The sequence below is a fragment of the Astatotilapia calliptera genome, chromosome 18 (genome assembly GCF_964374335.1).
Source record: "Astatotilapia calliptera chromosome 18, fAstCal68.1, whole genome shotgun sequence".
NCBI classification, from domain to species: Eukaryota; Metazoa; Chordata; class Actinopteri; order Cichliformes; family Cichlidae; genus Astatotilapia; species Astatotilapia calliptera.
In genome coordinates, this window is record NC_137439.1 from 26820091 (window position 1) to 26843993 (window position 23903).

General features: G+C 44.1%; 1 protein-coding gene across 2 annotated transcripts in view; it reads left to right on the forward strand.

Moving 5' to 3' along the window:
* The first annotated feature begins 379 nt into the window (after positions 1-379).
* fggy (FGGY carbohydrate kinase domain containing) overlaps positions 380-23903 on the forward strand; it is a 24038-nt gene continuing 514 nt past the window's right edge. Inside the window, exons 1-15 of one of the 2 annotated variants that reach the window (XM_026148992.2) lie at positions 380-510; positions 805-998; positions 2765-2876; positions 3245-3396; positions 3579-3667; positions 3998-4113; positions 4236-4364; positions 6215-6318; positions 6754-6861; positions 7130-7191; positions 7492-7654; positions 19696-19770; positions 19907-20027; positions 20470-20564; positions 23800-23861. In XM_026148992.2, the coding sequence (XP_026004777.1) occupies positions 816-998; positions 2765-2876; positions 3245-3396; positions 3579-3667; positions 3998-4113; positions 4236-4364; positions 6215-6318; positions 6754-6861; positions 7130-7191; positions 7492-7654; positions 19696-19770; positions 19907-20027; positions 20470-20564; positions 23800-23861 (1571 nt within the window). In that variant the 5' untranslated portion in view covers positions 380-510; positions 805-815. The remainder of the gene's footprint in view (positions 511-804; positions 999-2764; positions 2877-3244; positions 3397-3578; positions 3668-3997; positions 4114-4235; positions 4365-6214; positions 6319-6753; positions 6862-7129; positions 7192-7491; positions 7655-19695; positions 19771-19906; positions 20028-20469; positions 20565-23799; positions 23862-23903) is intronic. The other variant, XM_080292767.1, reaches the window with a different exon arrangement.

The following is a 23903-nucleotide window of genomic DNA, read 5'->3' on the forward strand; positions in this document are numbered from 1 at the left end:
CTAATTATTTTTTTTAATTTTTATTTCATTTTTAATTATAATCTTTTAATTCAGTTTACTTTCAGTCCCCCCCCCACCCCCCGCTCATTGTTTAGATTTTCTAGTTTTTATTTAAATAATTTCAGTTTTTAATTAGTTTTAGGTAATTCTGATAACAAGCACTCCACAACTGGCATTGCAGTTATTTTCTGCACACTTTGAAAAAGTCAAAATGTTTTCAATGGTAAACTTGGACTTTTCAGATAATAAAAGATATAAATGTAAAATATAAAAATATTTAAATGTATATATAAAAATATGGCATGATGAAAAAGTGAATAAGCTGATTTCTGAAGCTAAAATGCCTGAACAACTTGGCATACGATAAGCTTTTTGTCCGCTTTCGCATTCCGTCCGACTCTGAAGTCCAGCAGCGTTAAAGCAATGCTTTAACTCTGAAAGTACCCTGATCACAAACTTGAACGATCAACACAAATGCTCTTCGGACTAAAATAATTGTTTAATCGCTGGGTAAGTTCAGATTACGCACTCTCGTCCTATTTGTTTATTAATAAGTACTTTATAAGTACTAGTCTGTTATTATTGCTGAAAACTCTGTTTTACCAGCTGCTGCTGCACTTCACACATTCCTGCCCTCCAACCGTCTGCAGGAGTGTGTGAAGATGCTAAAAAGAAGAAATTTTTCAAAAGCAAAATACGCAAGTTGCCTTAATAATTGCGTTTTTCTTGAATTTGTATAACCTGCTCAAAGTCGACACTGGTAATGTAACCTGGTTAATAATAAACCTCCTCCCCCACTTTCAGGTCATCTCCTCATGGCAGAGGTTTTTTATGTTGGAGTGGACGTGGGCACAGCCAGTGTGAGGGCTGCACTAGTGACCAGGGAGGGCCTGCTGAAGAGCACTGCACAGGAGCCCATCGGCATTTGGGAGCCGGAGTCTGACCACTATGTCCAGTCCTCCACTGAGATCTGGGAGAAATGCTGCACAGTTGTCAAGGTGGGATGATTTATGGCCTCAGTGTGTGTTATACAAATATACATCCATCCCTCTACAGCAGCAGTCTGAGCACAGATACACCAACACAGACTCATGTGTTCATTTTAGCTAATTTTTAGCATGGATGTTAATAGTATTTTAGCAGCTAAAGAAAAAAAAGCAGTTTCTTCATTATATATGTGTTTTAATTATTTAAAAATTCCTTCTAAAACGTATTATTTAATATTCCTACCGCCCTTACATTGTTCTCTGCTAATTATTTCAGCATTTTCTTCACTACATCAGCCATCGTTTGTTATTTTTAGCTAACTCTCGGTAAGTCTTTCAGTCGTTGTGTATTGTCATATGCTAATGTTTCGCTTACTTTGCTATAATTACTTTAAGCTAGTTATTTCGTCTTTTTATTCAGCACCTATTTTAGGTAAAATATAAAATATATTTACTATTTTGACCATTTTGGTTACCTTTAGCTAGCTACTGTACTCGTGCTTTTTCTGCTAACTTTCTGCATTTAATTCCCTCCTAGTTCAAACTCAGCTGTTGCAGTAGGCTTCTTACTACCAGTACATTTGCATAATTAATTAAACTAGCACCACTGAAGAACAATGGGCTGTGAGCTCAGTTTCTTGATCATTAATATGCCAAGTGTCATGACCATGAGGACCATTCACAAAGAACTGAGGAATGGCTTTCAGTCATTGTGCAAAGGCACTGTTTATAAGGTTGGGGAAACCTGCAGTCAGCTGAGACTGAAAAAGTCACTGGGATGAGTGACCAAGCGTTTCTCCCACTGAAAAGGCTACATCCAGATGATTTTTGGGATTTCCTTACCTAAATGATTGCGCATGCATCAAGACATTTTACTTCAAGATGTTGCACCTCCATTGTTTCCAATACACAAAACACTATAACCAGTGGTCTAGAATTAAGCTGTGTGTTGTTGTTACACTGTAAACTAGTTTGTTTGAAATACATTGCTGAAAAGTTGTTATGCAGGACCCAATCAATTTGCCTTTTATTTAGAACTCCCCTGTAAATACAGCATTACTGTATGTCTAAAGAATATAGGGCATATATTAGTATCAGATCATTTTTTACACCCTAAGTTGGCCCCCAAAATCTAGTATTGGTCAGGCTCTACTCTTAATGGCAGCACACACACTTTGGCAACAGCTGCCTTAAGTTATGGGAGGTATATACTCGGCAGCTGGCATATGTGGTGGATGACTGGTCTCTGCGACAAAAAAATTAACATTACAGGGTTTTTCCTGGCTCCAAATGTGCCTGTGGGAGAAGCATGATTCATCCACATTAGGTTAAGGCAAAGAATATGTTTTACCTTAGTTAACAGAGGTTTATGTAATGAGAAAAATGTGAGTAAATTTAACTGTACTAAAAAAAATTAAAAAAATACCTGTTAAAAATGCTGGTTGAAATCATCAGTAGTGGTAATTTCTCCTCAGTGGAAGGCAAAAACCTCATGGGCAAGGAATATTCAGGAATAAACTTGTATTAGACTCACTACATGTTGTAAACGTGTTGTGCTGAAAAATCTTTTCTATGTATTGCCAATGTACTCCCTAGGTTTCAATGTGCACTTGGATGGGAATCTCAAGCACACATCCTGTGTGAACAGCTGTTTATTTATGAAAGGCAGAAATTGACATCATAAGTTGGTAAATGTATTCGTGCCCTCTTACGGTTGCAGGATGAGTAAATGCACGGAGGAAATGTAATTTAAAAACAACTGCATGTATTTGTTCCAGAAAGTTACTCACGGTGTGGAGAAGAGCCAGATTAGGGGGATTGGCTTTGATGCCACCTGCTCTCTAGTGGTTTTGGACCAAAGCTTCCAGCCTGTGCCCGTCAGTCAGGAAGGTAAGCGATTTATTTTATTGCAGTTGATCTGATCTGAATGCTTGGTAAGCATTGGTTATGTAAGCCCCATTTTTGCTGAGCATTGATCCTTCAGGGGGGAAAAAAATCACCCCTCCACAGTGAGGTCCAAGGTCATAGTCGGCTGCAGAGTAGAAGCCTGGAGCTGGATTTGAATCATGTTTTTGCTTATTAAGCAAGACACAAAAGCATGACCCAAATTCTTTGGCTAAATACTGAATTTGTACTCCAAGATGAAATCTATCCATGACAACAGTTTTATGTATCAGGTCTTAACAGATACAATATTATATCCAATATTAGCTCTCTGGTGTTTGTTGCCTTCTCCCTTACTGAACTGCTTTTCCCAGGTGACCCCCAAAGGAACGTAGTGATGTGGATGGACCATCGTGCTACAGAGCAGGCTGATCGTATAACAAAAAATGGCCACAGGGTCCTCAGCAGGGTAGGGGGAGTCATGTCACCAGAGATGCAACCCCCTAAGCTGCTCTGGCTTAAAGAGGTGAGAGGTGAACAAGGTCACCACTGATCTCTGCATGTTTTATTATTGCTCTTTGTACTGGCTGTTCAGCAGATACCTGGTGGGCTTTTTTTTGTTTGTTTTTTATTACTGTTTTAGCCTTAGCATATTTGTCATACAGTTGTTGCTTTTATTCTCACACACTCTGTCTTTCACTCATTCAGAATCTAAAGGAGAACTGCTGGAACAAAGCCAGTCACTTTTTTGATCTTCCAGACTTCTTGTCTTGGAAGGCATCCGGCTCTTTAACGAGGTGAGCTGTCGATGATGTTACGGAGACTTACACACTTATGTATGTCTAATAAAAAAAGGAGGTAGGTTTGAAAAGGATCACCACTAGCAGGCCTAAAACCCCTTGTATTAATTCAAACATATTTGCTGGTGGGCTGCCCCATTAAAAACAATAGTCTTCTTTCTGTTCTCAGTTAAAAAGAAAAGATGCAATTGCCTAATCCGTTGTAAAATGTGTGGACAAAGTCATTGGTTTTCACAAAATACTTGTATCTAATGTGTGCTGTTAATAAAGCATGTTTATTATCCTACAGTATTTGCAAGTGGATGCATGTTGTCCAATGTTGCACAGGTCTTTATGTACTCTGGTGTGTAAGTGGACCTACTGCCCTCCAGAAGGATGGGAAGCCAGCTTCTGGACGAGCATTGGACTGGACGACCTGCTGGAAAATAACTTCTCCAAAATAGGCCAGAAAATGACATTTTATACATTCAGATAGTTTGACTGATTATTTCTTATATCTTTTACAGTTTTTGTGTCCTTTATTAAATTCTAAGAATTAAAAATTTTAAATAATTTTGTCATCCAGGCAGTGTGACGTGTCCTCCAGGAAGTCCACTGGGAGAGGGCCTTACACAGGAGGCAGCAGCAGATTTGGGTTTGGACCCAGGAACTGCAGTTGGGGCTTCTCTCATCGATGCCCATGCTGGAGGCTTAGGTATCAGATGACGAATCACACTTACTTGAAAACAAAAGTATTTTCTTGTCATGAATAAGCTGAGATTACTCAGTTTGCAGCCGCTTTCACACAGCCTGTGACTGAGGCTGTTCCATATGAAAGCTATAGTGAAAGCATGGAGGGTAATCACATAGCCAAGTCATCACACACCAGAGATGTGTAGCTGTTTTTTAATGGTGTGCTGGAGTGGTGCAGACATGCTGGAGGAGTAAAAATTGCTCTATGCTGTCGCGTTGTTATGCCTATTTAGAGGTACTGAAAGGAAAATGAAGGCATAAAATGTCAGTGATGCAAAGTTGATATTTTGATATGCTACGTGTCAGGGTCACAATAAAAAAGAAGTTCATTCCTTAAGGAGCAAAGTTTAATATAAACATTTACTAAATAGACTTTAATATTTCATAATTTCCACTTGTGGCTGTGGCTTTTCAGTATCCTGTGTGCAAAGTTTAAACTTTAACTCCAAAACAAAGCATGTGCTAAGTTAAATCATTATTTTTGTAGGTGCATGAATACACTAGGAAACCAACTTAAACATCATAGTAATATGTATATGGACAAATGTAAATTTGGGCTTGATGGTAGTTCTATATTAGATGCTAGTTTATCCATCCATTATATTTTGCTTATTTAAAGCCACGTCACAGTAGCAGCAGGCTAAACAGGGTGCTCCCGACGGCTTTTCCAGTCCTTTCTAGGAGATCCCGGGGCATTCCCATGACGCGTCAGATATATAATCTCTCCAGGAGCTTTTGGGTCTACGTTGGATTGTCCTCCAAATTGCATATGTCAGAAAAACCTCTTAAAGGAATCTCCAAGGAGGAGGCTTCCTAACCAGATGCTTAAACCATCTAAGCTGTTTATGTTTGGCGTGGAGGCGCATTGGCTCTATTTCAAGCTCTCTCCTGATGTCTGAGCTCCTCACCCTGTCTCTAGTGCTCGCAAATAAAAGAAATCAACACAAGTTGCCTTTGTGGTGTGGCTGGGCTCAGCCTTCGAGATAGGGGAAGCATTTTTGCACTTCTTTGTGAAATGTATGCCTATTGATCAGTGGATGACCTGCCACAAGTTAAAGCGCTAATTATCAGGATAGTGTGATCCTCACTGAAAAGTGAAAACAACCTGCTTGACCAGCCGACAACTTGTGACTGTACTTAGTTACCAAAAAATAAATAAATAAATAAAATACCTTTTTTGGTTTTATGAGTTTGCTGGAAGAAGGAAGTGAGAAGGGAGATAATAGATGGATGATGTGATAATATTTCAACAACTATAGTTTACCACATGAGGATTAGGTGCCTAGCGTGTGTTAGATGTTCCCATCTTTAATATTATGGGAAATAAACTGAATAACAAACCCGCCTGAGATGTTAGTGAATTTCTGACCAGTGTCAGGGCAGCAGCAGACCTTCCTCAGGATCAGAAATCCTCACCATCTGGATCTGTTCTGTGAGCTGAACTCGTCGTGAACTCTTGCCTTTGACCCTCAACCGTGACCTCTGCCAATCACACATTGCTGCGTCAGTGAGAGGTTACAGCACTCTGCACCATTAGTTTCTGTTCATGTCACAGTGATGGAGACTGGCCTCCCACCTTAAACTCAAACCAGCTTGATAAACATTATTCCAGCAGTTAGCGTCACTGCTGAATCCTACGAAGAGGTTGGAGCACAATTTCATTCATGTGGATTTAAAGCTCTAGCAGCATCTTTGACACTTTGTGTTAGATGACAGCAAAAAAACCCAACAACTTAATTATTACAATGTATCTTTTTCCCCTGCATAAAATAAAGAGTGTTAAATAAAGCAACATTAACCTCCTCCTTCCAGGTGTGATCGGTGCTGATGTGAAAGGTTTTCATTTGCCCTGTGAGGGTCTGCCGATCACTGCACGCATGGCGCTGATCTGTGGAACATCAACTTGTCACATGGCGGTCAGTAGTTCACAGCTGCTGTTCACCTGATTGGTGTAAAATTACCGTGCTAGTCTACTACTGTACTGTTCCCCAGTGGCCTTTGTGATTGTGTATATGTTCCTGTGAAAATCTCCTGATGACTAATAAAAACGTCTTCTGATGATTAATCGTGTACTCACCACCTTCATTTCCTAGGTGCACAATCTGTCTTAACTAGTCTGATAAGATATCTTTCTAAAAGCCACTCTATCTGTATTACTTGTTTATACTTATGTGAGCATTATTAAAAATTGTTTATAGACATAAATTATCCTGTCTGCACAGGCCAACTGCAGTAACTCTGAGATGAGAAGCAAATGGCACGCATATCCTGTTAGTCCGGCGGTTTCTCTTTTAATTTATAAAATATCTACCTCCAACTAAAACTAACTAAAAGATTTCCTGTGCCATCAGATCAGTGAGCAGCCTCGGTTTGTGCCAGGAGTGTGGGGGCCCTACCTATCTGCCATGGTGCCTGGACTGTGGCTCAACGAGGGAGGGCAGAGTGTGACAGGAAGGCTGGTCAGTCTACTCATATTTTCTTGATCTTTTTCATTCATATTTAAATTATTTTTCAGATCCTCTTCATGCTCAATACTAACAGAAAACATGGAGACAAAACCACTTATTTTTTCCTCACCTTTCACATTTGAACTACTGGTTTGACAAAAGGAGCTAATGCTTTGAGATGTATATAGATTCAGCTTTGACATTATTAGTTGAAGCCAGGTGGCCACCAGTCATTTGTGATCCTTTTCAGTTTAAATGTATTGCCTCTTTCCTCCCTCAGATTGACCACATGGTGAAAGGTCACACTGCATATACCCAGCTCCAGGAACAGGTTCAGCAGAGGTCAGCTGATGCTTTTAATACTGCAGTTCCCAACAATGCTTTTGCACATCTGTGATCCTCATCAGCTGGGCTAGAATAATGTCAAGTATGCTTTTGGGAGATTAGAAGCTCAGTAATGTGCTTTCAGTGCAACTCAACTGTTCTCTGGAGGAATAGGAAGTTAAATTTTTTGATATACGGTACTTCACGTTTGCTGAAGATTGAATATAGATTTCATGTTCGCCAACCACCATGGCATTAATATAGGTAATATCAGCTATCATTTTAGGTGTCCTGGCAACAGTGTTTTTAATTTTATAGGCTTCCTTTTGCTGGCGAGAATATCTACAGCTACTTGAACAACCATTTGAGTTCGATGGCCAACTCCTGCTCTGCTGTCGATCTGCTAGGGTCCAGTCTTCACGTGTGGCCGGACTTTCATGGAAACAGGTCGCCCCTGGCTGACCCAACTTTGAAGGGCATGGTAAAGGCTATGACTTAAAAAGAAGGATATGTGTAGACTGACGTTGTGTTGGATGTGTGAGTATCAGATTTTAAGTTAGGGTATGCCTGTGTAGAGTACACCCAGCACAGACACACGCACACACAGGCAGGTATAGCCAACTTCCACGTTTATTGATATATTTGTATTTTGACAGCTGACTCAGTCGCACCGTCTGACAGCTGGAGCCCAGCTGATCTCCCTGGCCGCTCCTCCTCGTCTCACTATAAACACAGCGGAGGAGACCATCATTAGTCCATAAACAATATCAGCTGTTCTTACCGGCCTCGCGGCGCCGCCCTGTTGAGCCTTCCGCTCCACTCCTCCCCTGCAGCTGCGCCCGGGGCCACGCCTCCGCCACACACCCCCACCGCCCGTTCAAGGCCGGGGAGCCGTCCGGCCGAGCCAACTCCCCCCCCCGCGAGCGAGAGAGGAAATCGGCCACTGCCATCTGCGCCCCCGGCCTATGGATCACCTTGAACTTAAAGGGCTGCAACGCCAGATACCACCGGGTGATCCGGGCGTTGGCATCCTTCATGCGGTGGAGCCACTGCAGCGGGGCGTGGTCCGAACAGAGGGTGAATGAGCGTCCCAGGAGGTAATAGCGCAGGGAGCCGACCGCCCATCGGATGGCCAGGCACTCCTTCTCCACGGTGCTGTACCGGCGCTCGCGCTCTGCTAGCTTCCGGCTGATGTATAGGACAGGGCGGTCGGCCCCCCTTACCTGCTGGGACAAAACGGCTCCCAGCCCTCTGTCCGAGGCGTCAGTCTGCAGAACAAAAGGGAGGGAAAAGTTAGGGGTGTGAAGCAGCGGCTCCCCACAGAGAGCCTTTTTCACCTGCACAAACGCCGCCTGGCACGGCCCCGTCCACTGGACCAGATCCGGGGCACCCTTTCGAGTGAGATCGGTCAGGGGGCTGGTTAGCTGCGCAAACCCCGGCACAAAGCGACGATAGTAACCCGCCAACCCCAAGAGCCGTCTCACCTCCTTTTTCGTCCTGGGGCGCGGGCAGGATGCGATAGCCGCCGTCTTCTCCACCTGTGGACGCACCTGCCCGCCCCCCAGGTGGTACCCCAGATACTGCACCTCCCTCCGTCCAACCGCGCACTTCTTCGGATTGGCCGTGAGCCCCGCCCCCCTCAGGGACTCCAGGACCGCGGCCACCCGCAGCACATGCTCCGCCCAGGTGTCGCTGTGGATGATCACGTCATCCAGGTAGGCGGCAGCATACGCTGCGTGCGGACGCAGTACCCGGTCCATGAGACGCTGGAAAGTGGCCGGGGCCCCGAACAGGCCGAACGGAAGTGTCACGAACTGGTACAAACCGTACGGAGTGGAGAAGGCCGTTTTCTCCCTGGCCTCGGCAGACAAGGGAATCTGCCAATAGCCCTTGGTTAAGTCCAGTGTCGTGAAAAAGCGGGCTGTGCCTAACCGGTCCAGGAGCTCGTCGACCCGAGGCATGGGGTAGGCATCAAAGCGTGACACTTCGTTCACCCTGCGATAGTCGACACAGAACCGTATAGACCCATCCTTCTTCGCCACCAGAACGATGGGGCTACACCAGGCGCTGTGCGACTCTTCTATTACTCCCATCCTCAGCATTTCCGCCAATTCCCTCTGCACGATTTTTCGCTTGTGCTCCGGGAGCCTGTAGGGCCGTGAACGCACCGTCACGCCAGGCTGCGTCACGAAATGGTGCTCGATGAGGGACGTCCGGCCGGGCAGGGGGGAGAACACGTCCGCAAAACGCTGTTGCAACGCGACAACATCCGCTCTCTGGGCCTGTGTGAGATGGTCATCACAAGGGAGGGAGGCGGGAATGATAGAATTTGGCACCTCCGGCCCCAACTCATCTCTCTCCTTCACCAAGCTCACCAGAGAAGCGGTTTCAACCTCTCGCCACAGTTTGAGGAGATTGAGGTGATAAATCTGCGTGGCTCCTCCCCTGTCCGACCGAGCGACCTCATAGTCCACGTCCCCGACTCGCCGTGTGACCACAAAGGGTCCTTGCCACTTGGCGAGCAACTTCGAGCTGGAAGTAGGGAGTAACACAAGCACTTTATCTCCCGGTGAGAATTGCCTGAGCCTAGCCCCTCTGTCATACAGGCGTTGCTGACGCTGCTGAGCCTGGAGCAAATTCTCCCGTGACAACCTCCCCAAAGTGTGGAGTTTTGCTCTCAGGTCCAACACGTACTGAATCTCATTTTTGGCGGGGCTCGGACCGTCCTCCCAGCTTTCTTTAATCAGGTCGAGCACCCCACGTGGCCTTCTGCCGAACAGCAGTTCAAAGGGAGAAAATCCCGTGGAGGCCTGGGACACCTCCCGCACTGCGAATAACAGAGGGTCTAGCCAGTGATCCCAATTGCGTTCATCCTCGTTAATGAACTTCCGAATCATGGACTTTAAAGTCTTATTCAGCCGCTCCACCAGCCCGTCCGTCTGAGGGTGGTAGACGCTGGTCCGAATAGATTTAATGCCCAGTAATTCGTACAGTTCCCGCAGTGTACGAGACATAAACGACGTGCCCTGGTCAGTCAGTATCTCTTTCGGGATTCCGACTCGGGAGATGACCTGAAACAGTGCCTGCGCCACACTCTTTGCAGAGATGGTGCGCAGCGGAACTGCTTCCGGGTACCGCGTTGCGTAATCCACCAGGACTAACACAAAGCGGTAGCCGCGTGCACTCCGGTGAAACGGCCCGATGAGGTCCATGCCGATGCGCTCAAACGGGACCTCAATGAGGGGGAGAGGGCGCAGCGGCGCCTTCGGTATGGCCGGCTGGTTAACAAGTTGGCAGTCCGGGCAGGACGCGCACCAGCGGCGCACATCCGCTCGGATGCCCGGCCAATAAAATCGGGCCGTTATTCGCTCCAGAGTTTTCTCGTAGCCCATATGCCCTGCCATGGGGTTATAGTGGGCCGCCTGGAAAAGCGTTTCCCGGCGGCCCTGCGGCACCAACAACTGGGTGTGTGTTTCCTCGGTCTGAGTGTCACGACTCACTCGATATAACCGGTCGTTTAATAAGACGAAACGCGGGTAGGTCTGCGCGGCCTCAGGGCGCACCACGTGACCATCAATAGCCATCACTTGGTCAAAGGCTGAGCGTAGGGTGCCGTCACGAGACTGCTCCAGTGGGAAATCACCCATGGGGGACACTTCCGGGGCCGGCGGGACGTCCCGTGAGGGACCCGCCGGCTCCTCCCCCCCGGAGTCGGTGTCGGACGACCCCGCGTCACCGCTGAATGCCGCGCACACGCTACACCCCGCTTCCGGTCGTGATCGCACCCCCGCGTACTGCCCCAGTAGCTGATGAAACCCCGGCCAATTGGTACCCAGAATCAGGGGGTGCGACAGGCGCGGGCTAACCGCCGCCGTTACTCTATGCATTTTGCCCTTATATTTTAATAACAGCGGCACTATGGGATACCTGTGAACGTCACCATGCACACACCTCACCTCCACCCATTCTGCCTCCAGCAATGCCCCGGGGCGAACCAAGCTTTGGTGTACGAGGGTCTGCGTGCAGCCCGTGTCCACCAACGCCTGGCGTATACCCCCTCGAGTCCTTACCGGAATACTGTATGTCCCTCCTGGACCGGGGGAGGGTGCTGGGGCGCCAGCAACACGAAACACCTGCCCCACTTCCATAAGCGGACAATCCCTCCTCAGGTGCCCCGGCTGCCCGCACTTCCAACACTCCGGCCCCGGCGTCTGTGCTGCTCTCCGTGGCTCGGGGGCGGCTCCACTTGGCTCGGCTGCCCTGGACGGCACCAACGCCGCGAAAGGGTTAGTGGGGCTCAGCGCCGGCAGCCGCTCTGCCTGCCCTGGTGCCGGCACACGGCGTCTCGGGGCCGGCACTGGGGCCTGTTTGTTCGGCCTCCGTCCGGCGTCCCCGGGTTCCCCTGCTCCAGCGGCAAGGTGGTCTTCCGCTAGCGTCACCGCTACCTCCAGGCTTGCGGGCCGGTGGCACCGGACCCATCTCGCCGTCTCCGCTGGCAATCCCTCCGTGAACTGCTCCAGCACCACCTTGTCCACCAGCTTCGTCTCGCCCTCCGATGCTCCCGGTTGCAGCCAGCGCACCGCCGCGTCGCGCAGCTGCCGGGCCCAGGCGAATGGTCGGTCCGTTGTAGCCAGCCGACAGGCCCGGAACCGCCGGCGATGGTCTTCGGCGGTGAGCCCCAGCCTGTCCACCACCGCCCGGCTCACGTCCGGGAAGCTGCTCCTCGACGCCGGAGGCAGACTCAGGGCCGCTGTTTGTGCCTCCCCAGACAGCAGGGGGAGCAGCCGCGGAGCCCACTCCTCCCGCGGCCATTGGCAAGCCTCCGCCGTGGCACGGAAGGTCTCCAAAAAAACTTGTGGGTCGTCCCCGTCCCCCATCCGGGGCACCGACACCGACAGCGGCGAGGGCTTCGGCGTGGCAGCGGCCCCGACCAGCCGTTCCAGAACTTGCGTCTGTCGGTCCGTCTGCTCCCGCAGCGCGGCCAGGTGGGCACGCTGGTCGGCCGCCTGATCCTGGCTCATCGTCGCCATCTCCGCCAGCATCTGCGCCAAGAATTGCAGAGGCTGGGCGGGTGGCGTGGCCTGTGGGTCGGACATTTCCCCACCGGCACTAATCCTGGGTTTCGGCACCACTTGTAGAGTACACCCAGCACAGACACACGCACACACAGGCAGGTATAGCCAACTTCCACGTTTATTGATATATTTGTATTTTGACAGCTGACTCAGTCGCACCGTCTGACAGCTGGAGCCCAGCTGATCTCCCTGGCCGCTCCTCCTCGTCTCACTATAAACACAGCGGAGGAGACCATCATTAGTCCATAAACAATATCAGCTGTTCTTACCGGCCTCGCGGCGCCGCCCTGTTGAGCCTTCCGCTCCACTCCTCCCCTGCAGCTGCGCCCGGGGCCACGCCTCCGCCACAGCCTGCTTTGAATGTTTCTTCCTTTTTGTGCACTTGGGGTTTTCTTAATCTTTTCTTAATGTTCTCTTATGCCCGTGGAAGTCTGTGTTTCAAAGATCCATGCTCTACAGAATGATTATGAATGAATTCCACAATGATTCCACATATATGTGTGAGGCTTTTAGAAGCAGCAACATATACGCAGCTCTGACTGGCTGCTTTCCTGTTTTTGCACTTTTTTCATTTGTCACACATTTAAAAGGTTTAATCAAAACAAATACATAAATTACATTGTAAAATGAGGGCAAATGATTAAAGTCAGACGTAGGGCTGTTCAATATAACGATATATATCGGATGACGATATAAAAAGGTCTATCGTTTCATTTTACACTATCGTTTGTTTCGTGGTGTCGCAAAATAAACTGTTTACGGCAATATTTTTTCATCGTTTTGATGGTCACTGTAGTGGCTATATTAATTTATTAAAGTTCTTTCTTTCTCTTATATTTAATATAATCACACTACGGATGGACAAGCGCCTGTTTTTATGCGTTGTGGTTAGCAACAACGACGGTAACAGCATCGCGTGTCCGCTTGTTTATGTTCCACATAAACCTTTCACAATAAAGCTCAAGATCCTGTTGAGACTTTTCAAAATAAACTGAATCACGTGAAAGATGCAGAGTATTTACGGATGAGAAGTAAAAAAGAGCCGCCAGGTGCTAAAAAGTAAACCTTAGACTCAAACGTCAGAACAGGCTTTTCCCCGCAGCACGCTGTGTAATAAATACTCACAAAGAAAACGGCGGCCGTTACAACTTATGTCTAAAAATGTCGAGTTTCATGCATCTGTTAAAACACTCGACTCCAGCTACATGACGCGCAGCTGGAAACACTTCCTGCAAGTCGAGCTGCCCGAGATTCACAGAATTTACAGAAAATGTTACATTTTTTGGATTTATATCGTTATCGGACGATAGAATTCTTATATCGGGATATGAGATTTTGGTCATATCGCACAGCCCTAGTCAGACGTTACTTTTGTTACATTTTCCAATTAAGGTGAGTTATTTTTGAACTGGTCCCTGTTATCCAACTCAAAGCTGTTGACTTATCTTTTTTTTTTTTTTTTTTTTTTAATCTCTTTATTTTGATTTTTTGATACAAAAAAACAACAACCACAACAACAACAAAAAAAATAAATCCCAAAACAAAAAACAAGAAGCAACACAATAAGCAGTCTGAGACATGTAAAAGGAAAACTAATACATTATGGTAAATAATTGGGTATACCACCCATTTACACATTTGTCCTGACAAACCCATCCTGCCATTGGAGTGGGGCTGCCCCTCCAAAAAGATATCGTCATTACCGCTTAGTTTTGCACTCAGTCTTTCCATCGGTAAGATTCTAAAGATTTCTTTATACCACTGAGTTATTGTTGGTGGTTTTCATTGATCCAATTGAAAAGAATAAATTTTCTTGCCAAAAACAATAATTGACATAGCAGTTTATATTTGTTAGCTGTTGACTCATCTTAATACAGGAAGTATTGTTAAAGAAAGCTCAGATTAAGTTATTTAGCTTTTCCTAAGAACCATCAGTAATGTTTCTAAAGAGCTTTACCATTGAATAAGACCATAAAGAACAGTGAATTTACAGGGAGTGCAGAATTATTAGGCAAGTTGTATTTTTGAGGAATAATTTTATTATTGAACAACAACCATGTTCTCAATGAACCCAAAAAACTCATTAATATCAAAGCTGAATGTTTTTGGAAGTAGTTTTTAGTTTGTTTTTAGTTTTAGCTATTTTAGGGGGATATCTGTGTGTGCAGGTGACTATTACTGTGCATAATTATTAGGCAACTTAACAAAAACAAATATATACCCATTTCAATTATGTATGTTTACCAGTGAAACCAATATAACATCTCCACATTCACAAATATACATTTCTGACATTCAAAAACAAAACAAAAACAAATCGGCGACCAATATAGCCACCTTTCTTTGCAAGGACACTCAAAAGCCTGCCATCCATGGATTCTGTCAGTGTTTTGATCTGTTCACCATCAACATTGCGTGCAGCAGCAACCACAGCCTCCCAGACACTGTTCAGAGAGGTGTACTGTTTTCCCTCCTTGTAAATCTCACATTTGATGATGGACCACAGGTTCTCAATGGGGTTCAGATCAGGTGAACAAGGAGGCCATGTCATTAGTTTTACTTCTTTTATACCCTTTCTTGCCAGCCACGCTGTGGAGTACTTGGACGCGTGTGATGGAGCATTGTCCTGCATGAAAATCATGTTTTTCTTGAAGGATGCAGACTTCTTCCTGTACCACTGCTTGAAGAAGGTGTCTTCCAGAAACTGGCAGTAGGACTGGGAGTTGAGCTTGACTCCATCCTCAACCCGAAAAGGCCCCACAAGCTCATCTTTGATGATACCAGCCCAAACCAGTACTCCACCTCCACCTTGCTGGCATCTGAGTCGGACTGGAGCTCTCTGCCCTTTACCAATCCAGCCACGGGCCCATCCATCTGGCCCATCAAGACTCACTCTCATTTCATCAGTCCATAAAACCTTAGAAAAACCAGTCTTGAGATATTTCTTGGCCCAGTCTTGACGTTTCAGCTTGTGTGTCTTGTTCAGTGGTGGTCGTCTTTCAGCCTTTCTTACCTTGGCCATGTCTCTGAGTTTTGCACACCTTGTGCTTTTGGGCACTCCAGTGATGTTGCAGCTCTGAAATATGGCCAAACTGGTGGCAAGTGGCATCTTGGCAGCTGCACGCTTGACTTTTCTCAGTTCATGGGCAGTTATTTTGCGCCTTGGTTTTTCCACACGCTTCTTGCGACCCTGTTGACTATTTTGAATGAAACGCTTGATTGTTCGATGATCACGCTTCAGAAGCTTTGCAATTTTGAGACTGCTGCATCCCTCTGCAAGATATCTCACTATTTTTGACTTTTCTGAGCCTGTCAAGTCCTTCTTTTGACCCATTTTGCCAAAGGAAAGGATGTTGCCTAATAATTATGCACACCTGATATAGGGTGTTGATGTCATTAGACCACACCCCTTCTCATTACAGAGATGCACATCACCTAATATGCTTAATTGGTAGTAGGCTTTCGAGCCTATACAGCTTGGAGTAAGACAACATGCATGAAGTGGATGATGTGGACAAAATACTCATTTGCCTAATAATTCTGCACTCCCTGTATATCACAGAATTTAAGGCCTTTATAAGCACAGAGCATACAGAGAAAAGTACTAAACTGAATCAATTTCAGCTTTTGTTTTTCATCATGTATATTTTATTAATAATTACATTTCATTATCTGTATCTTTGCCACACAGGTGTAGATACTGTAGGTAGGTGCAGTGAATGCTTAAATTGTATGGATTAGAATATACTGGACATTCAAAGCTAAGATTCAGCGCACTGTGTTAGAGGCCGGGATTTGATGAATTCATCATATATACAACCTTTGATCATCGTTTATGTCCAGTTGAGAATTAATCTGTGCACTCACATATTAAATGAACTGAAATCAGTAATGTGATCTCCAGTCTTGATATAAGGAATGAGAGAACTGACAGCTGTTATTTTAATCAGCCTGTTTCAGTTTCTTTAACTCTAAGTATCATAAAGTAATGTGGTAACATCTGGACTGACGAGTTTACTGTCAGCATTTTAATCGCTAGTTTAAAGGCTGTAGGTTGCAGCCATTGCTCTAACACTGTATAAATGTAACAGGCCTCAGTGTTGGTTCTAACAGTCTGAGCTGCTTCAAGCTTTATTTGTGAAGAGCACCGCAGCTTACAAAACACGTAGCTAGCTAGTACAGCTGCAATGTAAAATTTGCGATGTGTCCGTCCAACCAATCAGAGAGCTCTTTGCATCCCACGGTTTGGCTAATTTGCATTGCAGCAGGATTTTTAAAATGAAGTTGCTAATCTAAATGTTCATCCCTGAGCGAACAGGAAAGGGAAATGGATTTTGAAATGAGGAGTGGAATCGCCATTTTACAAAGCATTTTGAAAATCAGTTTATTAAATTGGAATATCTATATGAGTTGTTACATGAAAACTGTCAGACATTTGAGTTGGTTGTACAACTTGGACAAATACCATCATATTTAGCACTGCTTTGCGTTCTGATTTATCAGTTATATTTATCTCTTTGAGGACTAGAACTTTTGCCTGCTCTGGTGTTCCATTTAATTTAATGAATACCTTACAATCTGATGACCAAGTTGACTGTATTTTCTTCTGTTTTCTTAATATTCTTGGTGGTGCCCGGCGTGGCCTGGCAGCTAGCCTCGCTGGCTGGTGGTCTGGTGAATGTCCAACTCTAAAGTTTCTCTCCTCTTTGAAAGTTCTTCAAATTCAATACACTGAGGAGTGTTGGGGTCATCGCTCTCTGTTGACTGGTGTTTTTTTTCTCTCTCAGGCATTTTGGTACCTTGCTGACTAACATGACTCTGTGAAGGATCCAAATGTGTTTAAATTCGTCGTAGTCGATGCCGAATGTTTGATAGCTGCGAACAAACCGGTGTGTTGACTGAAAATGGTTGACTTGAAGTGTCTCTTGTTTACTTATGAATTATAAAACAGCATAATGTTTGATATAAGATTCTAGTGATGCAGCCAAGTTCCCGACAAGGTCAACATTCCATGTGCAAATTAGGTTGTCACATGACATTTTTGAGGAAGGGATTATTTTTCTATTTTGTTTGTTTCAATCTCTGATATCTTTGTTAAAGATTTATTATCATTGCAATCCCATAAATATAACTGAAACAATTTAAAAAGCGATATATATATATATATATATATCGATATATTTTACAAATTATTAAATACACCTGGCCAAAGAAGTCACTGATTTTGAATATACATATTCCACTTACGTTATTTCTTATCACCTTGATTAGTAAAGAATAAGAACCAGAACTTACCTGTTGATTGTATTATGAAACAATTTTTTTAAATTTATTCTTTTAAAAACTTCACATCCACAGATTTGACTTATTTTAGTTGTGGTGTGGAAGAGAATTATTTTCACTAGCTACAACCAGAAAACCCCCTTTTCTCCTAATAAGGTTAACAGTGGCTGTATTCTGTTCAATTAAACTGTGTTTATCCTATTTTGACATATCAAAGTGTCTCCTGAAATATGGTCCATCAGCATTAAAACTCAGCACATGGGGAAATAGTTAATTTAACTTGAACTTATTTAACTTTGCAGAACCACAGATTGTGTTTTCTAGAGTGCTGGTTTGGTACAGGGAAAGCAAATGAGATAAGATCCTAATGACTGATTTGATTTTGTAAGTCACAGCAAGACAGTTCAAACCTGTGCCTTAACCTTATTTGTGGAACTCCCCACAGGACTGAATAGGTTCAAGTTGGCAGTTTTATACGATCTGTTTCAGATAATATAACAATGACCAATGAACATATATTTTGCTCTCTACATAGACAGAAATTCACATTTAACTCATGCATTTGTGCTCAGCAGCCTTTCTATTCTCTTCCTGTCCCCTCGACTTCAAATCAAATTAATTTCCCATTACACAATAAAATGCCATTAATTGAGTTTGCTACTCTTATTCGCTTACTTAGCTTATGGTCCCTCACTAATCATATCAAAAAGAAACTATTTTTATTTGTGAGTTTAACTTGTTATTATAGAATAGAATAGAATTAGAATAGAATTCAACTTTATTGTCATTGCACATGCACAGGTACAGGGCAACGAAATGCAGTTTGCATCCATCCAGAAGTGCTTAGTGATATAGATATATTACAATATATATTAGCAATAATATAGATATGTAAGTATATTACAGAAATGGGTCTATTATGTTATAATGTACACGGTATGAAGTATGTTGTGAATATTCTATAACTATAAGTATGTACAGGCTGTAGTGAGTACAAGCTATGTACAGGATATGAATATAAATATGAAAAACTATACAGAATATGAAATAAATAACTTTACAGGAATCTGAGATATACAGCTATACAGAAATGGGAACTATGCAAGTTGTAAACAGTTGTAGGGTTAAAAATTATCGTATGTACAGAATGATTGTTTACACAGGGCTATACAGTAGTGCAGTTAAGGTAAGTGAGGGTGTGGATAATTTCTACAGAGGCTATATAAAGTGCTAGTGGTTGTGAGTGGTGGTTCAGTCCATGTTATTATTGTGTGTTTGAGGGTACAGTTGTCCATTGTGTGTGTGTGTGTATGTTCAGTCCATGAGTTTACGTGGGTCAGATGTCAGGAGGCAGAGTTCAGGAGTCTGACAGCTGTGGGGAAGAAGCTGTTCCGGTACCTGGTGGTCTTAGTCCGGAGGCTCCTGTAGCGCCTCCCAGAGGGCAGGAGGGTGAAGAGTCCATGTGATGGGTGACTGGGGTCTCTGATGATTTTCCCAGCCCTTTTCAGACACCGCTTCCTGTAGATGTCTTTTATGGCAGGAAGTGGTGCTCCGGCGATGCGCTGGGCAGTTTTCACGACCCTCTGCAACGCCTTCCGGTCCGAGGCAGAGCAGTTCCCGTACCAGACTGTTATACAGTTGGTCAGGATGCTCTCGATGGTGCAACGATAGAAGTTCACCAGGATGTCTGAGGACAGGTGGTTCTTCCTCAGAGTCCTCAAGAAGAAGAGGCGCTGGTGAGCCTTCTTGACCAGCTTGGAGCAGTTGGTCGTCCAGGTGAGATCCTCGGAGATGTGGACTCCCAGAAACTTGAAGCTGCTCACACGCTCCAGAGCCGTCACTTTAATGTGGATGGGTGGATGTGGGTCAGCATTCCTCCTGTAGTCCACGATGAGCTCCTTGGTCTTCTCGGTGTTAAGCAGCAGGTTGTTTGTGTCGCACCACTCAGCCATTATATTTGGTTATCCATGTTTTGTTTTGGTTTTTTTGGTAATTACTGGCGCCAAACCACATCTAAAATTCCAGGAAACAGAAAGCCAAGGAATGGAATATGAAAACCTGTTTTTAATAAATCACCAAACACTGGATGACAGCCTTGCTTTCACAAAATCTTAGACGGTGATCACACCCTTGCTGGTATTTTTGTGTCATTACTGTTTTGCAGGTAGTTGGACTCTCTTTGTCCCAGACCTTGGATGACTTGGCCCTTCTCTACCTGGCCACCATGCAAGCCCTCGCTGTGAGTCTGATGGCGTTTTGTGTTTCAAATGACTTCCTCTCTCTCAGACTGATACCCTAGCACCTTTAAGTACAAAGGAGGTTGTATTTGCTTTCTTGTAACTTTATTCCTGTTGTGTGTCCTCCTCTGGTTTCAGCTCGGTACACTTCATATTCTGGAGGCCATGAAAGAAGCAGGACATGAAATCAGAACCCTCTTCCTGTGTGGTGGATTGAGCAAAAACAACCTGTTTGTACAGATTCATGCTAATACTACAGGTAGTAAATACCAATAACATGGTTATATGTATATTTTGAAACACAGTTGCACAGTATGTACATTTATAATTTATTGAGAGTAAGAAAGAATGTTTGTATTAGTATTTCAATAACTTAACCACGAAATAAAGATTAAGAAGAAAATTTTAATTATGTGCAGCTTCCAGTGGCCAACTTTGAAGTTTAAAGAGTCCCCCAAAGTCTTTTTTTAACAACACAGCACAACAAGACAGAAGAAGTTACTCCTAGGATGGACTTACATGTAACTGAAGTAAATTTAGAATACAGACAATCAACAACAAAAAATAATTAATATATAGTAGGAATATGATACATGAAGACATTGAAGAACATTCAGGCAGAGAAGACCTGGAGAGAGGAAAAGGTAAAATAAGTTCTGTGATAGCTTTAGCCCATTCCATGTCTTCAATCTCATTCTCAGGATTGCCTGTAGTGTTGCCAGACCAAACTGAAGCTGTGCTAGTGGGAGCAGCAGTGCTGGGAGCATGTGCATCAAGACACTACAGCTCTATACAGGTAGAGTGAAGTTACAATACACATGAGTCAAACAACATCTGAGGGATTTGGCAGGAAATGCTTTTGAAACGTAATTAAGCACTCGTTAGATATAAGGTCTGAAGAAGAGCATCTCTGAATGGGCAACATGTTAAACATTGAAGCAGATGAGCTACAGCAGCAGAAGACCACACCGGGTGCCACTCTGTCAGATAAGAGCAGGAAACTGTTCTGATGTAACATTAAAGTTCATAAAGAACATGAAAGTATAAATCCAACTGCCTTGTATCAACAGGTCGGTCTAGTGTTGATGGTGTAAAGGTATGGGGGATATTTTTTGGCACACTTTGGGTTGCTAGTACCAAATGACCGTTCGTCAAATAAACACCTGACGAATGGTACGTAACTGGAAGTTTTTTCTGATATGTCACAATACCAACACAATAACACAACAAAAGTATCCCGGTGGAAATCCACTGAAACACTGTCGGCTGTCACAGTGGAAATTTGGATTTGCTCTTTTGCACAAGTAGAGATGGAGGTGCATAGTGTTTTACTCCAGTCTGCAATTTGACTTGAAGAGCTGGCTTCCCAAAATACATTCAGCGATTGTAGGGTAAGTTGTTCATTTTAACAGTTTTTCTGTTTAACAGAGTTAGAAAAGGATTAGAATCTGTGACTGGCTTTTTAAAATAATTTAATAACATTAAATTTTCACGGCACTGTTTGTGTTTTTGGTTTAAGCTGTACTCTTTGAATTATGGATTTCCGTTTGTATTATATTTATAGTTCCTGGTTATTCGGTTTCTGTTCTGTTTCTGTGCCTCCTCTGTGTTCTTGGTCTAATTCTGTTCTCCGTGTGTTGTATATTTAGTCTTAGTTTTCTGTCTTTATGTCTTCCCTATGTCCCACGTCTTGTTACTTTTGTCTCTGTGTTTCATGTTCCTCTGTCTCAGTATCAAGTCCACGTTTCTGTGTTATGCTTCCCGTTTACTTTTGCTTTGACAGTCTGTCCTTGGTTAATGTATTCTGCTTTTCTTCCTTTGTCTCACTATGGGGGTGTCTAAATTCATGGGCTGCATCCTCCTGAGGACACATTTGTAGGCCGATTACGTCACAGCGACGCGACGAAGGCTGTCCAAATTCGTAGACTCCTCCGAATGCAGCCGACAAATGTGTCTTCCTTTTCTCCGAATTTGAAGGATGGGTCGGGTGTGTCCTTCGTGGCCCACCATATCCCAGAATTCATAGTGTGGCTTAGCCAATTCCAGTTTTCAACAATGGCGGCCACTACTAAGTTTTAAATTACTCATACTAATCTTTCTGGGTCACAAAATAAACTTTTAACATATTTTCAGACCAGAATGTAGCTGTGTAAACTTCAAATATCTGCTCAGTTTATCAAGATATCACGTATTTGCAAAAATGCTCCGACGTTTTCGGAGACGTCTGCTACCCACCAGCTCGATAGCTAGCCGGGAGCTCGAGGGTCACTGAAGCCGCAGAGAACGGCACAACTCCCGGCACATCATTTTCAGATCACCGCGGACTTTTGCTACTCAGGTTAAACGTAATATATAAGTCACTTAGACAACCTAAAATTGTTATTGTTTGGCTTTTTTCAGTGTTGTATTTGTTTGTGAGTAAATCGGTTTGGCTGAGATTCAAGTTATTAGATTAGATTAAAAAAAAAACTTTTTTAATCCCCCGGGTGGTTTTCACACAGCTGAATAAACGTCAAACAGAAAACAGATTAAACAGAAGTGTGAGATGGTCGAGAATTTACGCCAGTGTCCTGTTATATTTCAGATAGCAAGGAGCAGACAGCTGAGTTTATTAAACTCCACCGAGACAGCGGTGACGCAAATCTGAAGGCTAGACCGTCCAATTTCACAGCCGTTTACTTCCGGCCTACCCGACCTTCTGAGGACCCGGCCCACATAGACCGCGAAGGCCGAGTCCTCAGGAGGATGCAGCCCATGAATTTGGACATGACTTATATCTGATTTGTACCACCTGTGTTCCCACCTGTTCCCCATCATTGTCTTGCCCTCTCATTTAAGCCCTGTGTTTCCCTTTGCCCTTTGTTGCATCGTAACCTCACTGTGCTGTGTCACTGTGCTGTGTTTCTCCCTTCGTGTTCCTGATGAAATTCTAGTTCTCAGTCCCTGTGTTTCTTTTCCTAGTTTGTGTTTTTTATTTACTAGTTTCCAGTTTAGTTTCTATTTTATATGTTCAAAGTTTTGGTTTGTTTTTTGGGAAGTTTCTTTCTATGGAAAAGTATTCCCAGCAATAAAAGCTGCTGCTTTAAGTTTGTCCTCCGTTTGGCTCCTACATCCTGCCTGCCACAGCACACACCTTGACATAAATACATTTCAGTCAAAGAGGACACGTTTGATGAAGTGGTTGCATTTGAAGAACATATAAGTAATCCCATGTTTCTGAAACTTGGCTTTAAAGGGATGTTAATGATAACCACTTCATTATAAATACAATATGGATAGCATTTTTTAAAGAGACTGCCCCTGCTACTTAAATGTAAACTGCATATATCCCAGTTTATTTTGTAAAAGCCAACATCTTTTTTTTGTCAGCATCATAGAAGACTGTGTTGTGCAGCTGTTTTGAGCAGTTGAGCAGTACTTAAAAACGAAATACGTGTCTCTTTAATCTAGGTCAACTTGGTATTTTAATGTTTAGTTTACAGTTTACAGTCTGCAGCAGTTTGCAGTGTAATCATTAAATGCTGTAGTGTCATGGAAACACAGCAGAGGTCAAACATGACATAGGTTTTGTCATACATAATCACTGACTCACTGCCTGCATCTGCTAGGTGGAACCAAACTACATAGTAAGCAATGCACTGTGCTGGCTTTTGTTACAGACAGGTATGGATTCATCTTGTGTCAGGTCAACTCATCATCTCTTTGTGTCTCAGCTCCACAACTCTGAGCAGCCTCAAAGCCAGACAGACTAAAAATACGATGCTGTTATTTGGACGAGGATGCACCTGTCAACCCATTACGAACATAGACACAGCAGGCAGTTGTGTTGTCTGAGCCTCCGAGCTGCAAACAGTCAGCTGCATGGATTTTGTAGGTTTAGACAGCAGAGGGGCCCTGCACTGCATTAATTATAAACTCCGCCACAGCAGCAGGCTGCTGCTTTTACTATAACTGGGTCATGGCTGACATGAAGCTGAATCAGTGTGCTATCATTTATTGAATGAAATTCATGTGTGTGTCTTGTGTTTCAGGAGGCCATGGAAAAAATGGCTAAAGTGGGGAAAGTCGTCCAGCCTGACAGTGAAGTCCAGAGGTGAGGAATTCTGCAACAGGAAAGGAAATGCTTGACTCTGAT